At 42.2% G+C, this 17,463-nt stretch overlaps 1 protein-coding gene across 4 annotated transcripts in view; it reads left to right on the forward strand.

Annotated features, from left to right (window-relative positions):
- Positions 1-15,967, forward strand: part of METTL14 (methyltransferase 14, N6-adenosine-methyltransferase subunit) — a 61,369-nt gene extending 45,402 nt beyond the window's left edge. For 3 of the 4 annotated variants that reach the window (XM_056489957.1, XM_056489956.1, XM_056489955.1), the window contains 9 exons: positions 241-328; positions 4,511-4,591; positions 4,954-5,041; positions 7,426-7,516; positions 8,997-9,138; positions 10,393-10,485; positions 11,189-11,305; positions 13,508-13,718; positions 14,545-15,967. In XM_056489957.1, the coding sequence (XP_056345932.1) occupies positions 241-328; positions 4,511-4,591; positions 4,954-5,041; positions 7,426-7,516; positions 8,997-9,138; positions 10,393-10,485; positions 11,189-11,305; positions 13,508-13,718; positions 14,545-14,858 (1,225 nt within the window). In that variant the 3' untranslated portion in view covers positions 14,859-15,967. Of the gene's footprint in view, positions 1-240; positions 329-3,851; positions 4,369-4,450; positions 4,592-4,953; positions 5,042-7,425; positions 7,517-8,996; positions 9,139-10,392; positions 10,486-11,188; positions 11,306-13,507; positions 13,719-14,544 lie in introns of those variants that run through there. The other variant, XM_056489958.1, reaches the window with a different exon arrangement.
- The last annotated feature ends 1,496 nt before the right edge of the window (positions 15,968-17,463 follow it).

Below are 17,463 nucleotides of genomic sequence, written 5' to 3' on the forward strand. Positions count from 1 at the left end.
ATAAACTATACTTTTGAGAGTAGAAAAATGAGAAAGGCAAGAGAATTACTCTTTTCAAGAGTTCTATCCATAATACGTTGTGCTGAACTCAAATATACTGAAAGAGGAGTAGCTTTTCATGTATGATGTTTTGAAATCGTTTCAGCTTTGTAACATGCAGTCAAGGCATATTATCTAAGATTCCTGAACACTTTTCTTGGAGACACAAACTTTCTTATGAGGATTTTTGGCTCTTCATAGGGCTGCTTATGATACTTCTGCACCAAATGCAAAACGTAAATATCCAGATGAGGGAGAAGCGGATGAGGAAGAGATTGAAGAATATAAGGTAAGAAAAAGAGGAGAAAGTTACTTTCCTCTGGTGTTATGTCCCAGAGGTACTTAGAACATGTATGTGTATATTAAAATAAATGGGATATATGTCCTTTAGTATGTATGTCCCACAGTGGCATCTCCCTGATGCCTCCCACTGCAGAAGTGTAAGAGAGAGGACACAGATGCTGCATGATTCACCTCAGGTGTGACATTGAGCTGTACACTCACCAAACCCCAGTGTGTGAAGGCTTAGTTAGTGCTGCGCCTAGGAGGAAGCAGGCCTTGGTGTAAGTGCTCACAGGGAACAGCACTGAGCCATGGCTGGCTGTGGGAAGAAGTGGTAAAATGTGTGTTCTTGGGTACACAGGGGAAGAATCTTGACCAGAATTTCATCGTGTTAGAAGGAAAGGCTGCAGTTAGCAGCAGGCACAGCCCATGGGATGAGACAAGGGAGGCTGGGAGTGTCTTCTGACCCAGCTGTGCAGTGCCAAGGAATGCACTTTTGCATTAGTGGAAGGAATAAGAGATTCTAAGGGAATTGGAAGTAAGAGGCCTGGTTCAGGTTGTTCTTTTTAAGTGTCCAAAATGTCCAGAAATAGTTAGGTTGAAAAAAACAAACCAGAATGCCTCCATGGACATTGAAGTGTCAAACTCTCATGCCCTTCAGTTTTCAAATGCTCATTCAAAGCTATTTGACAGCTTTCTCCTAATGTGATGTTTTGGTCAAGATGAGAGATAGAAAGAGCTTAAACAAAGGCATGATTATGATACAGCTGTCTTTATGATTTGCTTTGGGATCTGGTTGCAATGTATGTCCTCCTCCCTTTTTTCCATGGCCTAATAACCTTGTTTCTGTGGTATAATCGAATCAATGTCAGTGTCTTTATGAAATAGTGCAGTATCTGCTATTCTCTTGGATGCCTGAAATAGTAATTTTTTAAATACAGAGCCTTTGTGACATTACATTTATGTTCAGGTTTGTAAATCTTGCTGTAATAATGTCTATCTTTTATCTTACTAAACCAAAAAGTTAATGTATGACAGGATGGTTTTTGATGATTGATTTTAAAAGTCTCCCTGTAAAGGGACAGACATTATTTTTAATATGGTGTTAGTCTGTACATCGTGTTTAGTAAAGAAATTGTCACCATGAGGGAGAAGGTGCTTGTAAAGCAGGGTTTTTATACTTGCATTAATGATCCTTTAATGTCAATTAATTTTACTTCTTCACCAAGTACATGGTTAAAGAACTAGATTTTAATTACCTATAAAGTATGTATGGATAAATCACTTGGGTTGGCAAAGTACATGAATCTTATAATTAAGATTTTTCTTAATCATCGTGGAAAAGACTTACCCTAAGGTGGGCTGTAACCATTTACAAGCGGCCAGACTTTTTCTATATTGTTGAAATGGAAGAATATTTTAATAACAGTAGCTGAGACAAAATTCAGTTGAGCAGATGAACAGACTTAAGAAACTTGAAACCCCAGAGTAGAACATCTATAGAGGAGTCATCAGCTGTTTCCTGCAGGCATTGCTAATTCCCTATTGGCAAGGAGATAAGAACAGTAAAATTCCATCTGCATTTATGTAACTTTTTCCTGAGCTCGCTGAGCCTGCTTAAATTTAGCCTTGTAATATGAACTTGCACAAAAATCTGGATCTTTAAGGTATCAAGCCCTGTTGTATTGTGTATAATGCAATTTAGAGAAAAGCAGTAATAGACTTAACTAGTTGTGTGGTGGACAAGTTTTGCAAGTTTGCCAGTTTTGTTCAGAAAATCAGAGGTATTTCTGGTGTGAAGAGACTTGTGTCTATATCCCTGACTTGCAGTGTTGGCTTCTATATGATGGGATCAGGTAAGTCTTCTGAAATGATTTAAAGTTTTTGTGCCTGGGTTCAAATTTGGTGGAAATGAACGTGCCCTCAAACCTGTGTGAGGGCAGTTTTTGAGATAAAAGGTGAAGTATTTTACTTTTTTCAGCCATGTAGGAACATCTGATTAAAAAAGAAAAAAAAGCAATGTGTTTTAATTTTGGTAGGGTTTTTTTATTATTATTATTTGTGTGTCTGTTTTTGGTTTTTTCCATAGAATAAGTGTGAATTTATAGTGGTGGTTCTTCATAAACCTCAGGCTGGTGAGAGAGCAAAGGGCAGCCCTGACTCCAGTGTGGCAGCTTGACTCCAGCCTTGGAGCCTGGCTCTGCCTTGCCAGCCTTGGGGGTGGGTGATAGGGAGGAGATGCACTATTGGAAACATGGGTAATGGATATGTTAAAGCCAGAAAGTTGAGTTGAGGTTTTGGAGAACTCCTGAAATGCTCTTTTCCTGTGGAACTGTAACAGTTGTCCCAGGGTTAGTTGAGCTCCATGCTCCGTGTTTGGAAGTGCCATATAATGGGATTAAAGTCTCTGCTGCCACTGTGAGGCTTTTCACCATCCTCTGGGAGCTGGGTGTGCTGTTCCACCTGTTGCCTTCCCCAGGTGATTTGACTCCATTGTCCCAACCTGTATGAGTGTCTGGTTTGTGGAGTTTTCACTCTGTGTGGAGTACAAAACCACTTGTGGTTTTATTTTACTGTCTGCCAGCCTAATTTGAGACTGTCCTGTTTACTTCATTTGTGCAAGCAGAAGCCTGTAGGCTTGGGATGCTTCCATACCATTGTTGTGAAGGGTGAAGAAAGCTTACTTGGTTGAATCATGTACCTCCAGTCATTTGAAACAAACTATGTTTGGATATTGTGGAGAGTTTCTGTTTCCCAAAGTCAGCAGCTCTGTTAGCAAATGCTCTGGAAAACACGGATAATTAATGTACAAGAACCTAGTATCTAGTTGGTGCTGATGTCATTCTGTGTCTGCTGTGACTGTGTCCTTTCCCTGTGAAAGTTGGTGGTGTGGGCTTTTGTTTGTGGCTACAAGACTTCTGAAATCACTTATGAAGGCAGAAAGAGAACTGGGATGACTCGGGTGTCTTACTGGTGCTTATCATCAGAAGGACAAGATTTAGAGAAAGATGGAGGAGGGAAACAGGTGTAACTTATGATGGCATAAGCAGTTTTTAGTAAAACTCAAGCTTTCAGCTTTTTTTTTTGGCCTGAATAACACTTACTGCTGCTCGTCTGTACATTCCTTTTCCTTGCAAACACTCCTGCTGTTTCTGATAGTAATGCCTTTTTTTTTTTTTTTTTTTTTTTTTTTTTTAAATCTGGTTAAAACAGACAAGCAGAAGGACTGTCTATCTCTAAGCTCATCACCTGGATAGGGACGGGGAAGCTGTGAGCTGTTTATCACATCAGGCATTTTAGAAGTTGGTTCAGATCTCCACTGTGGAAATAACAGAAGTTTACTCAAAGATTTTGACATCTAGAGGGATCAAAATTGGGAGAGACAACACTTAATTTTTTTATTCTGCATTCAGACAACTTACGTAGCATAGGGTAAATACAGTTGTAATAATATGGCAGATTATATCAATGAGTAGTTGTTCAGTTGTACTTCTGTGTTTTATAAATCTGTATACTGGGTTGATCCAGGATTGGTGGGAAGGCAGAAAGTGATGTGAAGTGAGTCTCTCATGAGTTTCTGTTCTCTCTGAGTTCTGTGTTGGATGCTCAGAGTACATCAGTGTCACATATCTCTGAATCCCAGAAACCTGTTGAATGAACAAATGGTGACTCTCTGCATAGTTTTAATGTAAATTTTGGGGCTATAGAATAGGAATGTTAAAGTTACATTGAAGGACAGTTCAGTGAAATACTGATTTGTACCACAAGCTGTTTCTGCAAAGTGTGGACTTTGCTAAGGCTGAAAAATAAGATATGATTATGTGGATATAAATGCTCAGAAGTCCTGCTGCAGAAGAACCTCAACAAAATATATACTTTCAGTCCAAAGAATGAAGGTTTTGTGGGACAAAAATGTAAGGTTCTGCACCTTGTAAAGCACTATCGGGCTCGAAGTGAAGAGGTTATTATTTTTTTTCTTCTTTCAGAGGCCTTTCCCAGTAACACTCTCCTTGTTATTCAGAGGGGCGCAGACGTTTTGGGGAATAGGTAATTTTTTTCCCCTCCAACACTGGAGCTGAGTCTGCTGTTTGTAGACAGTCCACTTCTCATTATGATTCTGCTTCTTAAGGAAAGGACAGAAACAGCTCGACCTTGTATGCACACTTGTAATACCTGCTTTATTTCCAAGGACGAAGTAGAGCTGCAGCAAGATGAAGAAAACCTGCCCTATGAAGAGGAGATTTACAAAGATTCCAGTACCTTTCTTAAGGTGAGCTGCTTTTGCAATTGGAAGTGTAGTCGAAGCAGGCCTAGTTGTGTTACACTGTTTCTGCAGCTGGTGGGATCTGAAATACAGCTTCAAAGGCTGAAGTAGTGGCTTGGAACTCACAGGTACAGAAGCTGCCTGTGACAGATCTGCCTGTAAGTGGTGTTTGCATTGTTCTGAAGCAGCTCACAATGAGCTGCAGCAGTGGGCCTGATTTGGAACTGAAAGATGGTCTTGACCAGTGGAACTTATAAAGGCATGTTGGAAAGATAACCTTTCTCATTTATCAGAGTAACATGTACAGTGTGTCTGTGTATGTCCAGTTATCTCCTGTTGCTCTCACTGAACTTCTTCCTGTTCTCCAGGGCACTCAGAGCCTAAATCCACACAACGATTACTGCCAGCACTTTGTGGATACAGGACACAGACCCCAGAACTTCATCAGAGATGTTGGTATGTCAGTGTCACAGCCAGAAACCGTTTGAAGATGACTCATTTGACTATTTCAATAGCACTTCTTTTTCTTCCCCTTTTTAAATTCCTTACAGTTTCTGGAAAGTGCAGATACACAAACTCTTTCTAGATTTGGTCTCCATGTGCATACATATCAGTATAGACATCTAGATAAATGGCTTTATTTTCAGTTAGTTACTTAGGAGGTCATTATGACCAAGGCTGTTCTTACCTTGGTTCTACCTGAAAGTATTTCACCAGGAAGGTTTTTTTTTTCAACCTAAGCTCTTTTGATTCCAGAAAGTGGATGAGTTTAATGAGGAGATCTTGAAAGCTCTGGAAGTTTACAGTTCACCTGTGTACTGGGCCGTATTGCCTCTTAAGCATGTAAAGTATGGGCAATACTGACATTTAAGTCAGGAAGCAATATGGATCGTGTTTCCCAGCTAAGTTAGGTAGCTGCTGACAGCTCATTAGAATGCCCAGGTTTAGAGGATGTTGCTTTTCAAGTTTACATGTATCCAGACATAACTTACTTCTGAAATGATGCTACACTGAGCCTGAATTTAAACTTGCTAAAACTAAGGCATGATTTGATCCTGTTTCCCAGAATAGGTGCCTAGCATTTGATTTCTAAAAGGAGCAGGACATCTCCCTCTGCAGTTTTATGCAACAATTTTCTATATTTTATCAAGAGTAAGATTGCAAGGGCAAAGGGGTTGTGTTTTTAGATGGCAGCCCAAAGAGGTTTGGTTTGCCTCCAGAGGCTTTTAATTTATTTTTCTCTATATTTTGTGAATGGTTCTGTGAAACACATCTGGGTGGTTTTTAAGAAAAATGAGTTAAATTGGATCTTTATCTCAAAAGCACTTGGGTTTCACAGTTGTGTACTTGAGGCAGTTTTACACTCTTCTTGGAAGGGAGTACGGAGAAGCAGCAGCCCCTGTAGTGTGCCATGACTTCTCTGCTGTGTAAGGATTTTGGGGAAGGGACAGGATGAACACTTATGCAGGGGTTGGTGTGGAGATGAACACAGCAGCAGTAGCTGGGCCAGAGCCTTTAACAGAGCTGTGCTGTGTCAGCTGCACGTTGGTGGGCACAGGTTTTCTGCACCACAATCACAACTCTGCTGAGGTGCTACCTGTTGGTGCACGTGGCCCAAAGAAAAACAAGTGGTTCTAGAACACTCAGCTGTATCTTTTTGATGTTGCTGTTGGAAAAGAGGGAGAGACAGGTGGGACACATTTGGTTACTTTGAGGGTTTTTGATTGGAAATTCATTTGCATCTATTGCCTAGCCTGCTGCTGCCCAGGGGTATTGGACTCACAATGGCTGGAAGCAGCACAGTGGTGGAAATCAGGAGAACACAGCTTTAAGCTGTTATATATGTAAGGAAAAGGATGAAAATAACTTGTGGGTGTTTTATGCACGAGTAGCAAGAGATAATAAAGGTTAGGTACTGAGAACTTCGCTTTTATCATTGTGTTCCTAGGACTGGGACTTAAGAAGTTTGAATTAAAATAAGGAGAGAGATGAAGTGTTTGTGGGTATGGGCGAGGTTTTTTCCCCCAGTTTATTAGTACCATTCCAAGTTGTACTTTTAAATGAACATGAAGCCTTTTAAATAACTCCCTCTGAAGTTGAAGTGATACTGCTTGGGAAGCAGGAATGGTACCTTCTTGGTTTATGCTGAACCTGCTGCTGGCAGTAGCAAACCCATTGTCTCTAAGGGAGAATGAAATATACTTCAAAGTATATTTTCCTTTTTACAACATTTGCTGCAAAAGATCTAATGAGGGCTCTGTCATTTGCATTCCGTACACATAAAAGGTTGGAAAATTGACATCATAAAGCTACTTGTAGGAACATGTGCTCAGATCTTCATGACTGCCACCACAGCACCAAATCTCAGCATAAGGGTTGCCTCAGGGAACCAGGCATGCCCCAGGTGCCACCTTGGAAACAGTCATCAAAGGTTACACAGACCATGCTGTGAATTAATTAATGTTAATTAGATCTTAATAGAAGTTTATGGATGGGGTAAAATCCAAATAACTTCTTTCATCATCGTGGCACTTTGAGTTTAAATGAAAGGTTGTTTCTTTCTGGTAACTGGATGTGAATTCCTGATCCACTGTAGTGCTCTGGAGAAGGTCGGAGCATAGACACTGCATCAGTAACAGCCCTGATTGGCTGGGTGAGGGCAGGAGGCTTTTGTCAAGTACTGAACAAAAAACTGCTTTAAAGGGTTTGCTTTGTTCTAACAAAAATTAAAATAAGGCTAACTATTAACATTTGGACCTATTCAGAATACTGGACAATGCTTAATTGATAGAGATTTACTCTGTTAAGTAGTTGTTAACTTCATGTTTTCTTCTTCTTAGGCTTAGCAGATAGGTTTGAAGAATATCCAAAACTTAGAGAGCTCATCAGATTGAAGGATGAGCTGATATCTAAATCTAACACTCCTCCCATGTAAGTGTTCTTGTGGAAAATGCCTTTCTTCTCCAGACCTGTTTGAAGTTAGCTGTCTGCTTTGCAAACCTCTATCTTCAGCACCTGCTTAGAATTTACATTTTCTCTTTCTGTTTGTGTATACAAATGAATCAATTGAAGCATAGAAGAATAAGATCACTCTGGTTTTGTTAGTTTAATCTAGATGTTTAATACAGTGTATAAACTAGATTTTCTTTCCAGTGTGTGATTATTTATAGTCTCTAACGCTTTGATTTTTTTTTTTAAGACCAAATTGTAAACTGATTTGGCTGTGGGCTTTAATTTGGGAACTAAACGAATATCATGTGGTTTATGATGATTCTTTAAGAAGAGCTTTAAAAAATTGGCCTCTTAATACAACCTTAGCTTTTCTTGTAGCAGCTGGCTTTTGTATAGTTCAGCTGTTATCTCAGTATCCATCGATCACGTTACGTTGGAGTTGAAGACAAAAATGTTTAGGCTGACTGGAAGTCGTTTGTCCTTTTTGGCTTGGAATTACCTTGGAGTTTTTGCTGAATGTCAGACACAGCTTCAGTGTGCAGCGTGTTGCTCCAGGGATTCAGACCTCTCTGAACTTAAACTTATGCTTGTCATGTGCAGTAGTCTTAATCTGTACCACAGAAATCCACCTTATTTAATGATAGTAACATAAAACCCCATGAAATAGTTGTCTGAACAGCTGAGTGCAAACTGCAGAACTCAGCCTGCTCTTTTAAGCTAGGCATGTTTTGGTCTCAGAGTACAATGGGAAAAAAACCACGAATCAAATGCTGCCTTCTGACACCAAGCACACGTATGGATCTCTTCAACACACTTTTTGAAGGGGAAGGTGGTGGTCTACTGATCAGCTTTACTAAGGTTAAAGGAATTTAGGGGAGGGCAGTGTAATTTTTGGATAGTGATAGAGCAGTGAGTGGTGTGCAGGTGTGAAGGAGAGTCATAAGAGTGTGTGTGAGCATGTATTTAATAGAATCAGTGTGAGGTGGAATTTTGCTTAGTACAGGAGTAGAGAAATACACGTGTACTATATAAAATGTAACAATGTTTCCAATATTTAGAACCTTTGGAATAATTGTAGAAATATGCCAGTTTCCCAGTTGGCCAGGCAGTGAGTGCTTCCTAAATGTTTGTTTCCTCCTTTTGTAGCCCAGGGGTGTACAGAAAATGCAGTGAGTCTGCACTAGATATTGTTGCACAGTCTGTGTGGGCATCTGTTTCCTGCTTGCTAGAATCCTAAGATCTGTTTATTAAGATAGTTAAAAACCACAATGCAATAGCATCCAGCCTCGATTAAGTGAGGTTGTGTGCTGGTTCTCCTCTGGATTTAGAGCATTTGAGATGTACAGCCCACCCAGGAGACCCTGCTCTTAGCTGGCTGCACAGAAGTGCTGCGTGGAGTATAGTTCTCAGGCCACTGTTGCACCTTGTCCAAACAGTCTGGCATCTTCTGTTCAAACAGGTATTTGCAAGCAGACTTGGAAGCCTTTGATATTAGGGAGCTGAAGTCCAAATTTGATGTGATTCTGCTGGAGCCACCACTGGAAGAATATTACCGAGAGACTGGCATTACTGCCAATGAAAAATGCTGGACCTGGGATGATGTAAGTACCTTTTTTGCTGTGAAAAACATTTCATAAATTTGTTTCAGCAAATAGGGTTTAATTTAGTAAATACAACTTTTTGTTCTCTCTGAGCCTGGCTGAAAACTTGAACCTGGTAGTAGTGGGTTTTCTCTCTGCCCTTACCTTCACTGAGCTTTCTGTTTGATTTTTGGCCATTGAAATACCAAATGTCCATTGAAAATATTCCCTTGTTTCTTGAAATTCTTGAGATTCCTAAGGCATGCTTTTTAATATGCTAGTCTTCCAGTAAAAAGTGCAGGTAAGTTTGTTTTACTGACATTGCTCCATTCTCCAAGTATTGATTGGGTAGGAAATGTTAATGTTCAAACCAGTAATAATCCCTAGAAACTTAACAAAATAGATAAACCTCATTTGTTGAAGTCTTTCTTCAAAAATGGTGCCTGGCAGTGCTGCCCGGGGCAAGAACATTTCATCCTAGCAGAACAACTGGAGTGTTGGAGGCAGGACTCATCCTCCTAGTGTGGAGTTATATCCTCCTAGAATGGCTCCTACTGCATTCTTTTTCCTTGGAGTGGCACTGAATGAAGCTTGATTTGATGTGTTAGCAAGTTAGAGATGAATCCTTTCAACTTGTGATAACTAGCAGATGCTTTGCATCCGAAATTATTTCATCTTGAATGTTACTCATTTGCCATTGTTGAACCACTGTCCTCATGAATTCTGCCTGCTTTTCTCAAAAGTGAAAATGGAGAGAATGCCTTTGCTGTTTGGTGGTAGGAATTAAACTGGGCTGGTTAGAATGTCTTCACAACCTTCATTTAAGTACTTATAGAGGAAAAAGAAGCAGAGTGCTGTTGCTTCTGTATTAAATCGTTTTGCTGCCAGTGGAATGATACAACGAAGCAGAGATTTGAGGAGGAGATCATGTGGGTTGTATTGGTCTTTTAAGTCTAGAATGTTTTATAAAGGTAGAATTTCTGTTTGTGATGGTTTCATCCCAGCCAGCAGCCCAGCCCCAGGCAGCCACTTGCTCACTCCCTCACCAGTGTGATCAGGGAGAGAATTGGAAGGGTAAAAGCTGGAAAACTCATGGCTGGAGACAAAGACAATTTAACGGGGAAAGCAAGAGCCATGCACACAAACAAATCAGAACAAGGAATTAGTTCTTTGCTTCCTGGTGGTTTCAGTGACAATGCTTCAAGACTCAGTATTCTTGCTGATAGAGCTGGTGATTTGTATGTAATTCAGGAACACATCTCTTATTATTACTAGATAATGAAACTGGAAATTGAAGAAATTGCAGCCCCAAGGTCATTTGTGTTTCTGTGGTGTGGCTCAGGCGAGGGTCTGGATCTCGGCCGAGTGGTAAGATGTTGTTTTAATTCAATTTATCAGGGACAGGCTTAAGAGTTTATTTTTATCTTTGACTTTTCCCTGTATAGAATTGTCAGCCCTAACTACTGAGGGATGTTTTGTTACTGTGTTAGAGGATATATGATTTTAAATGGCATTAACTGTTTAGATACTGTAAATGTCCAGATGAGTCATGGACTATGTGAGGAAGCATAATTCCTTGGGGTCTTGGTTTTGATGTGCATATGTTGACAGAGGAGCAGGTTGCCAAGTTACAACTTTTTTAACAGAAGTCTCAGTAGTTTTCTGCCAGAAATGTTCGGGCTGAGAGAAAGGTCCTACTGTTTCATAAATTGAGATACAATTGTCATTTTTCTGCATGCCAGGGAAATGCTGCTTGGGTTGGGCATGCTGCACTAAGAATTCCCAATTGTCTTCCTGCTGTGCTGAAACATTCTTTATTTAGTTTGAGCAGTGCTTTCCATGAAACAAAAATCACAGACAACTGTGTAAGGGCAGCGTGTGGTTACTGATCTGTTTGCTTTGGCTGTTTTTCAGTCTGAAGTTGGCCAGATAGACTGGTTTGGTCATGGACAGGTTTGTAGTAGCTGGATAGCCCTAGAATTAGAAAAGTCAAGGCCTAAGTGAGTGTTCAGTTCAGGTCACTCGATGTTTTTGTGCAGTGTGAACTGTTTTATTTGTTTCTAATATTTAGTGTCTGCGTAAATGGGGTTACAGAAGATGTGAGGACATTTGCTGGATTAAAACAAATAAGAACAACCCAGGCAAGACCAAGACTCTAGACCCTAAGGCTGTCTTCCAAAGAACCAAGGTAAAGAATTGGCTGCATTCCTCCTCTGTTTCCATTCTGTCTGTCTCTTGTGCTAATGACACACCCGGTGTTGGTGACAGGCTTGTGAGAAAGCCAACAGGAGGACTTCCAAGTTCTGTTCTGCAAAGCACATTTTATGGAACTAAACTTAGCACTAGAAGTTGACTAAATTCAGTATCAAAAGAAGACTTTAAATCTGCAGATTTTTAAATGAATCAATAAAAAATAACTAGAGAAGAACTATTTAGAACTAGGTTCTAAATGCACATGAGCAAGTGTGTGCCCAGAGCTTGGACCAGAGAGAGGTGTGGGGGAACCAGAGCTCAGACAGCATCTCCTGCCTTCCTGGAGGTGATTGTGTAGCACAAGTGATAGAATGGGTCAGCTTGGTTTAAATGAAATGTATTTTTTTTAAATGCTTTGTGGAGGATGTGTATTGAAGGAGATGCAAACCAGAACACTTTTTTTCCTCTGCAACTCAAATATCTGTTGTTCAGAAACTTGGAGAAATGTAAATGGGACTCATAAATAATTGGTTTGGGTATATGTGAGTGTAACTGGCAGTTTTACTGTGTACAGAGTGCTGTTGGCAATTTATTCATTTCAAATGTCAGTGAACCTCAGGACTCCTTCATTGATTAATCATTCATTAGCATTAAATGTCCTCAAGTCCGTCTCAAATTGGCCATTGTTAGGAGTATAAACTTCCCTTTAGGATATCTGGAATCTTTCTTTGACTTACATTTACATTAATCTGAAGTTTGTTTTGAAGTGTGTTGTATTAGTTATAAATATTTGTAGGTATAAATATTGTGTGTTTATTGCATGTAGTATTACAAATATGTGCAGTTTGCTCTTGAGGGCAAGGTTAAAGCTAACACAGGAGGATTTGAGGGGACTTTATGTCTTTGTTTAGCATTCTGGTATGGGGGAATTCCTGTGTTTATGGAGCAAGAGTTGAGCTGAGGTCACTGTTTGTGATAAACACTGAAAATGGAGTTTGCTCTGAAACAAACACTGTTGGCAAGCTGAGTTTGCCAGTGCTTAGAGCAGCAAACGTGTTCTGTTCTGTTCTGTGTGGCTGGGGCATCTCTCCATGGGTGCTCAGTGCTGTGGCACCTGTTAGAGGATCCCTGGTGTTTGTGAGTGACAAGGTCTGGAAGTAAAATGTTTGGGATAGTTCTCCTAAGGACTAGACTGAGGAGGCTTGGCTTGGTGGGTGATTTGCTCGGCAGTATTCTGCCTTTCACTTTGGTAAATTGCAGGTCCAAACCCGTGTTGCATGAGTGCAGTACCATCTGCATAGATTTGACAGGTCTGATGTTGTGCCTTTCTTGTTTATCCACTAACTCTGTAAGCCCTTTCCAAAATTTGGGAATGATTACATGCCCTTGTCTGCAACTGTTTCCTGAGCCATCTGGTGGCGCTTAGTGAGTCAGAGTAGCTGATCCTGGGAAACATCTCTCATCCAAGATTGATATTCCCAGAAACAGAGCTCTGAAATGAGTACGTAGGAGCCTCTTTTCATCCTGGAACAATCGTGGTGATTCCTCATTCATGGGTGCTACATATCACTCCTTAAATTGGTCTGCAGTGCTGGGGAAGGAAGGAAAGCAATGCATGTCACAGCTCACAAACACTTCTAATGCTGATGAGCTGCCTGAAGTGCAATAGTGGTTGTGGGGTTTTATGCAGTAATACCTTCTAGAAAGGAATCTGAGGGGAATTCTGAGGGCTGCTTTATTAACAGAGGTACAATAGGAAAATCTATGTCTTATTTCCACTGTCTGTTTTATGACTGAAAACTTAAAAAACCATGATATGAATAAATTTAGGATCAAAATGCTAAGACAGGTATTAATCATAATTAATAACCATTCCTTGCTCCTGCCGTCACGTTTTTCTCTTTTGCGTTGTGATTTCTCAGCCTTTCCAGCTAAGGTTCTGTAATTGAAGAAGTCCCAATATTTGACTTCAGCCTTGATTTGTGTTTCACCACCTCATTGTGTAGTTTATCAAGCTTCATCTAAAGGTTGTTGTCAAATGGTTCCTTTGGTGGCTCCAGCTGTTCTGCTCTAGTTGATGTTGAGCCTTTTCTCCGCTGTGAGAGCGGGGTGTCTGTGCTAGAGCTGCCCTTGCCGTCCCTTGCTCCCCTGGCACAGCAGTGGGTGTGCAGTGCCAGCTCTGTGTGTGTGTCTGCAGGAGCACTGCCTCATGGGCATCAAGGGCACCGTGCGCCGCAGCACCGACGGCGACTTCATCCACGCCAACGTGGACATCGACCTCATCATCACCGAGGAGCCGGAGATCGGCAACATCGAGAAACCCGTGGAGATCTTCCACATCATCGAGCATTTCTGCCTCGGGCGGCGGCGGCTGCACCTCTTCGGCAGGGACAGCACCATCCGACCAGGTACCTGCGGCCGTGCTTGGGCAAACACCAGCATTCCTGTGGGGCTCCTCGAGAGCCCAGATCTATGGCACAGGGCAGACAGCACATCTCAGGGAGATACAGTTTTGGGGCGTGCAAAGATCTGTAACTCACAGAACTGTTGTTCAGAAAGTTTATGACAACTGTCATTTCTATAATTTTTCCAGAAGAGATTTTTGTTAATCAATATTTTTGCCCATCCATGTGTTTAATTCATCAGTGAGCATAACAAAATCCAGCTGAGATTGCTTTTTCTCCCGTATGTTTACACTTCTCAGAAAAGGGATTTCTTTCTCCGGGTCATTTTTAACCCCTACAAGCTTAGTGCTGTTGCCAGTGTCTGAAGATGCGGTGTGTCACAGCTGCGCTGCTGCTGGCATGATGCAGAGTGCAAGGAATACATGGATCAGGACACATTGTTCAGGTGTTCGGTCCTGACTGAACTGCCAGTGCATTCACAGAGTCAGGCTACTCTGGTTGAACTTCTGTATTTTTAAAAGCATTGTTTAAACATTGTGGTTAAGAGCAAGTAGGAAGAGGGGGTAGGGGCTTGTGAAAGCATAGCACGAACGTTGCCACAGCCATGTGTAATAAAAAAAAAATTTAAAAAGAAAATAAGCCCTTAGAAATACCCAACTAAAATCTTAACGTTGCATCAACTCTAGAGGTGCCTTCTGTTCAGTGCCACTGATATGTAGCTGAGTGTTTCTCCCTGTCACTTGAGTGTTCATTTACTGGGAGAAGTTCAGCATGGCCTTGAAGCCTGAAGTTTGTTGCTGCTTCTGATGACTGTGGTTTTGTTCCCGAGGTTGGCTGACCGTGGGACCCACCCTCACAAACAGCAACTTCAACGCGGAAACGTATTCCTCGTATTTCACGGCTCCCAATTCCCACCTGACTGGCTGCACCGAGGAGATCGAGAGGCTGCGGCCCAAGTCCCCGCCCCCCAAGTCCAAGTCCGACCGGGGCGGGGGTGCCCCGAGGGGAGGAGGAAGAGGAGGGACCTCGGCGGGCCGGGGAGAAAGGGGCAGGGAAAGGAACAGAACCAACTTCCGCGGTGAGCGGGGTGGCTTCAGAGGGGGCCGAGGAGGGACCCACCGAGGGGGCTTCCCCACCCGCTGAGGAGTGACTGAGGTCTGCTGCCCCCGGCCTGGGAGTCTTTTCTGTAGTCTGTTTTTCCTGCAGTGGATTCCTCCGGGGACTCAAGCCAGATGACTTTTACAGTTGTTTTTGGAGCACGCCATTCCAGTCAGCCAGCCTTGCAGCCTGGCACAGCCCCTCACCTGGCTGTGTCCTGCACGGGCTGCACTGAACTCAGAGCAGAGACACCACGGGTAGGATGGAAATGACCCCCTTGCTCTCCCCTTAGGAACCTTGCAAGGTGGAGACTTAGGTTTCAACTTCATTTTCTCCAAAACATGGATTCCTCTCCGTCTTTGGAGGTTTGGGTTTGGACTGACTTGCATTAATATCCTGGAGCAGGCATGAAATGCATGGCCACAGCAGACTTGCTGTCCTATGGAAGAAAAGGTGCTGTGTCTGTATTGACACCTATTTTAACTTCTCTGAAACCAAGGAGCAGATGAAATAAATAGAATTATATTTTTTCATATTTGGTTTAAACTTCCCAAATTATTCCTGGGAATAGGAAAAGGTTAATTTTTAATTTGTGGTATACTGTCATGTCAGTAGTTGGGGGAGTGGTAATTCTGTGCAGTTGTGTGTTGTGCTTCCTGGAAAGCACCAAGCTGTGTATTTGTGTGCATCCCAGAAGTCGTGCACAGGTCTGGGTTGCTCCTTGAGAGGGGATTTTCCCCCAGTGTGTGTCTGTAACACCTTGTTCCGTGGGAGGGAAGAGCAGTGTCCCTCTCTGTCTGGAGGGAGGATTGCACAGGAGGGGGTGGGAGTGTGCGATGGGCTGTGCCAGGGAACACTGATGGACCTGGGTGCTGCCTTTGCCTTCGGGTGTTGCACACATTTGGGAATGGTGTGGAGACAGTGACCCCCTCCCCTATGAACAGTGTCCATTTTTAGCAAAACAACAACTCTGAGCTTCTTGTGCAGTTCTTGGCAGACTGAACAAACCCGGCTTTTGATGTCTCAAGGTCTTAGGTATGGGTTTTGGAAAACTGGCATTTAAGTGTCAATGTTTCTCTTGAAGCCTGGCTTTTAAATAACTGTCCTGTAAAGTAGCAAATTATTAAACATGTTTATCAAAGCTGATGTTGAAATATCTTTGTTAATGTTTTGTGGGTTTGTTCTCCTTGAGGTTTGGAATTGCTAAGTGGTTTCCTTGTGCTGTTGTAGACAGGAACTGTTATTCTGATTTTGAAGATTTTGACCGGCTGGGAAACTCCCTGGTAGTGTTTAGTAGGGGATTGCCATAGTGCAAATGGAAAATGCCTGTTGTTTACAGCTTGTTTCTTCCTCTGTCATATCTGCACATCTGGAGAGTGACTGGATTTGGGGGAGTTTTAAGAGTAATGCTCAGCTGGTCACTGGTGAAGTCTGCCATAGGCTATATGGAACAGCATCTGAGAGAAGGTAAATGCCCTTTTTTTGGTTATTTTTGCCCTAATTGTGCTGTTAATCAAAAAGTAAAGACACTTTACCTTAGGACCACTGCTTTTGTGCCAGGACAAATATTTTCTTGTTTTTCAAGGAGTGGAAAATGTTAATTTCCATTTCCCCCGTGATTACATGCCCAATGCTGGTAGTGCAGTGAATGGGCTGCTCTTAACATAGACTTAGGCTAAATGGAAGAGAAGGATCAAGAACAACTGGATCTGATGTGCTTCTGTGACAGTTTGCAGAAGCTGCAGTGCTGCTCAAGACTTGACTGTGGAAAGTAGTGGCAGGCAGGTGATGGAGGTTTCTTGGTTCTTCCCTTCGAAACAGAAATAGCTCAATTACTGTAAGGAAAAAAAAGAATAGTGCTGCAGAGAGTGAGATTAGAGCAGCCTGGATGGGCCACCTTTGCCAGCAAACTGATGTCCATGTTAATGAGCAACTGATGGAATGTTTTAATAGAGGTTAATGGACAAGGAACTCCACCTCTGCACTTGTCCTCCATGAAGGACAGCGCTGCCCCTGCTCATCTGAAGGTGGCATTTCAGCACTGACAGACTGACAAAGGCAGTACAGCAGTACAGGGCTGTCCGCTCCCAAATCTTGGTCCATGTCCTTGTTGGGGTGCAGACTTAGGAAGAACTGGAATGAGACACAGATACTCTGAGCTCAGAGCAGCAAATACCTTTTCCTTATCTGTGTTGAGCAGTTTTTTGTCATCTCTGTTTTTCAGCTTCCCTGGTGCTTCTGCAGTTGGCAGAGAAGAGTGGAAGATGAACAACTTCCCAGCACACTCTGCAGCCTGTTCCAAAGACACACATTGGTACAGTTACCACTGCTGGGTTAACGAGCCCATACTCACACTCTGGGGGCTCAGACAACAGTGGGCACTTTGTGCAAGCTCCTCAGAGCCAGGAATTCATTCCCAGGCTCAGCACCTGATGGAATAAGCCCCCAGACAAACTCTCCTCTCAGGGAGCAGCAATCCAGCACACAGGTTTGCTGGCCAAGGCATTTTGACTGCACTTTCTCCTGAGGCAAGAGGAGTTCCTCTCTTGGAGACTTCCCAATTGGACACAGGCATTATGCAGCAGGCATCAAAATACAAATACTTAAATTGGATCAGATTAAAAGGAAATGCAGTTGAACAGAAAAATTC

The sequence above is a fragment of the Oenanthe melanoleuca genome, chromosome 4, assembly GCF_029582105.1.
Source record: "Oenanthe melanoleuca isolate GR-GAL-2019-014 chromosome 4, OMel1.0, whole genome shotgun sequence".
Taxonomy (NCBI): domain Eukaryota; kingdom Metazoa; phylum Chordata; class Aves; order Passeriformes; family Muscicapidae; genus Oenanthe; species Oenanthe melanoleuca.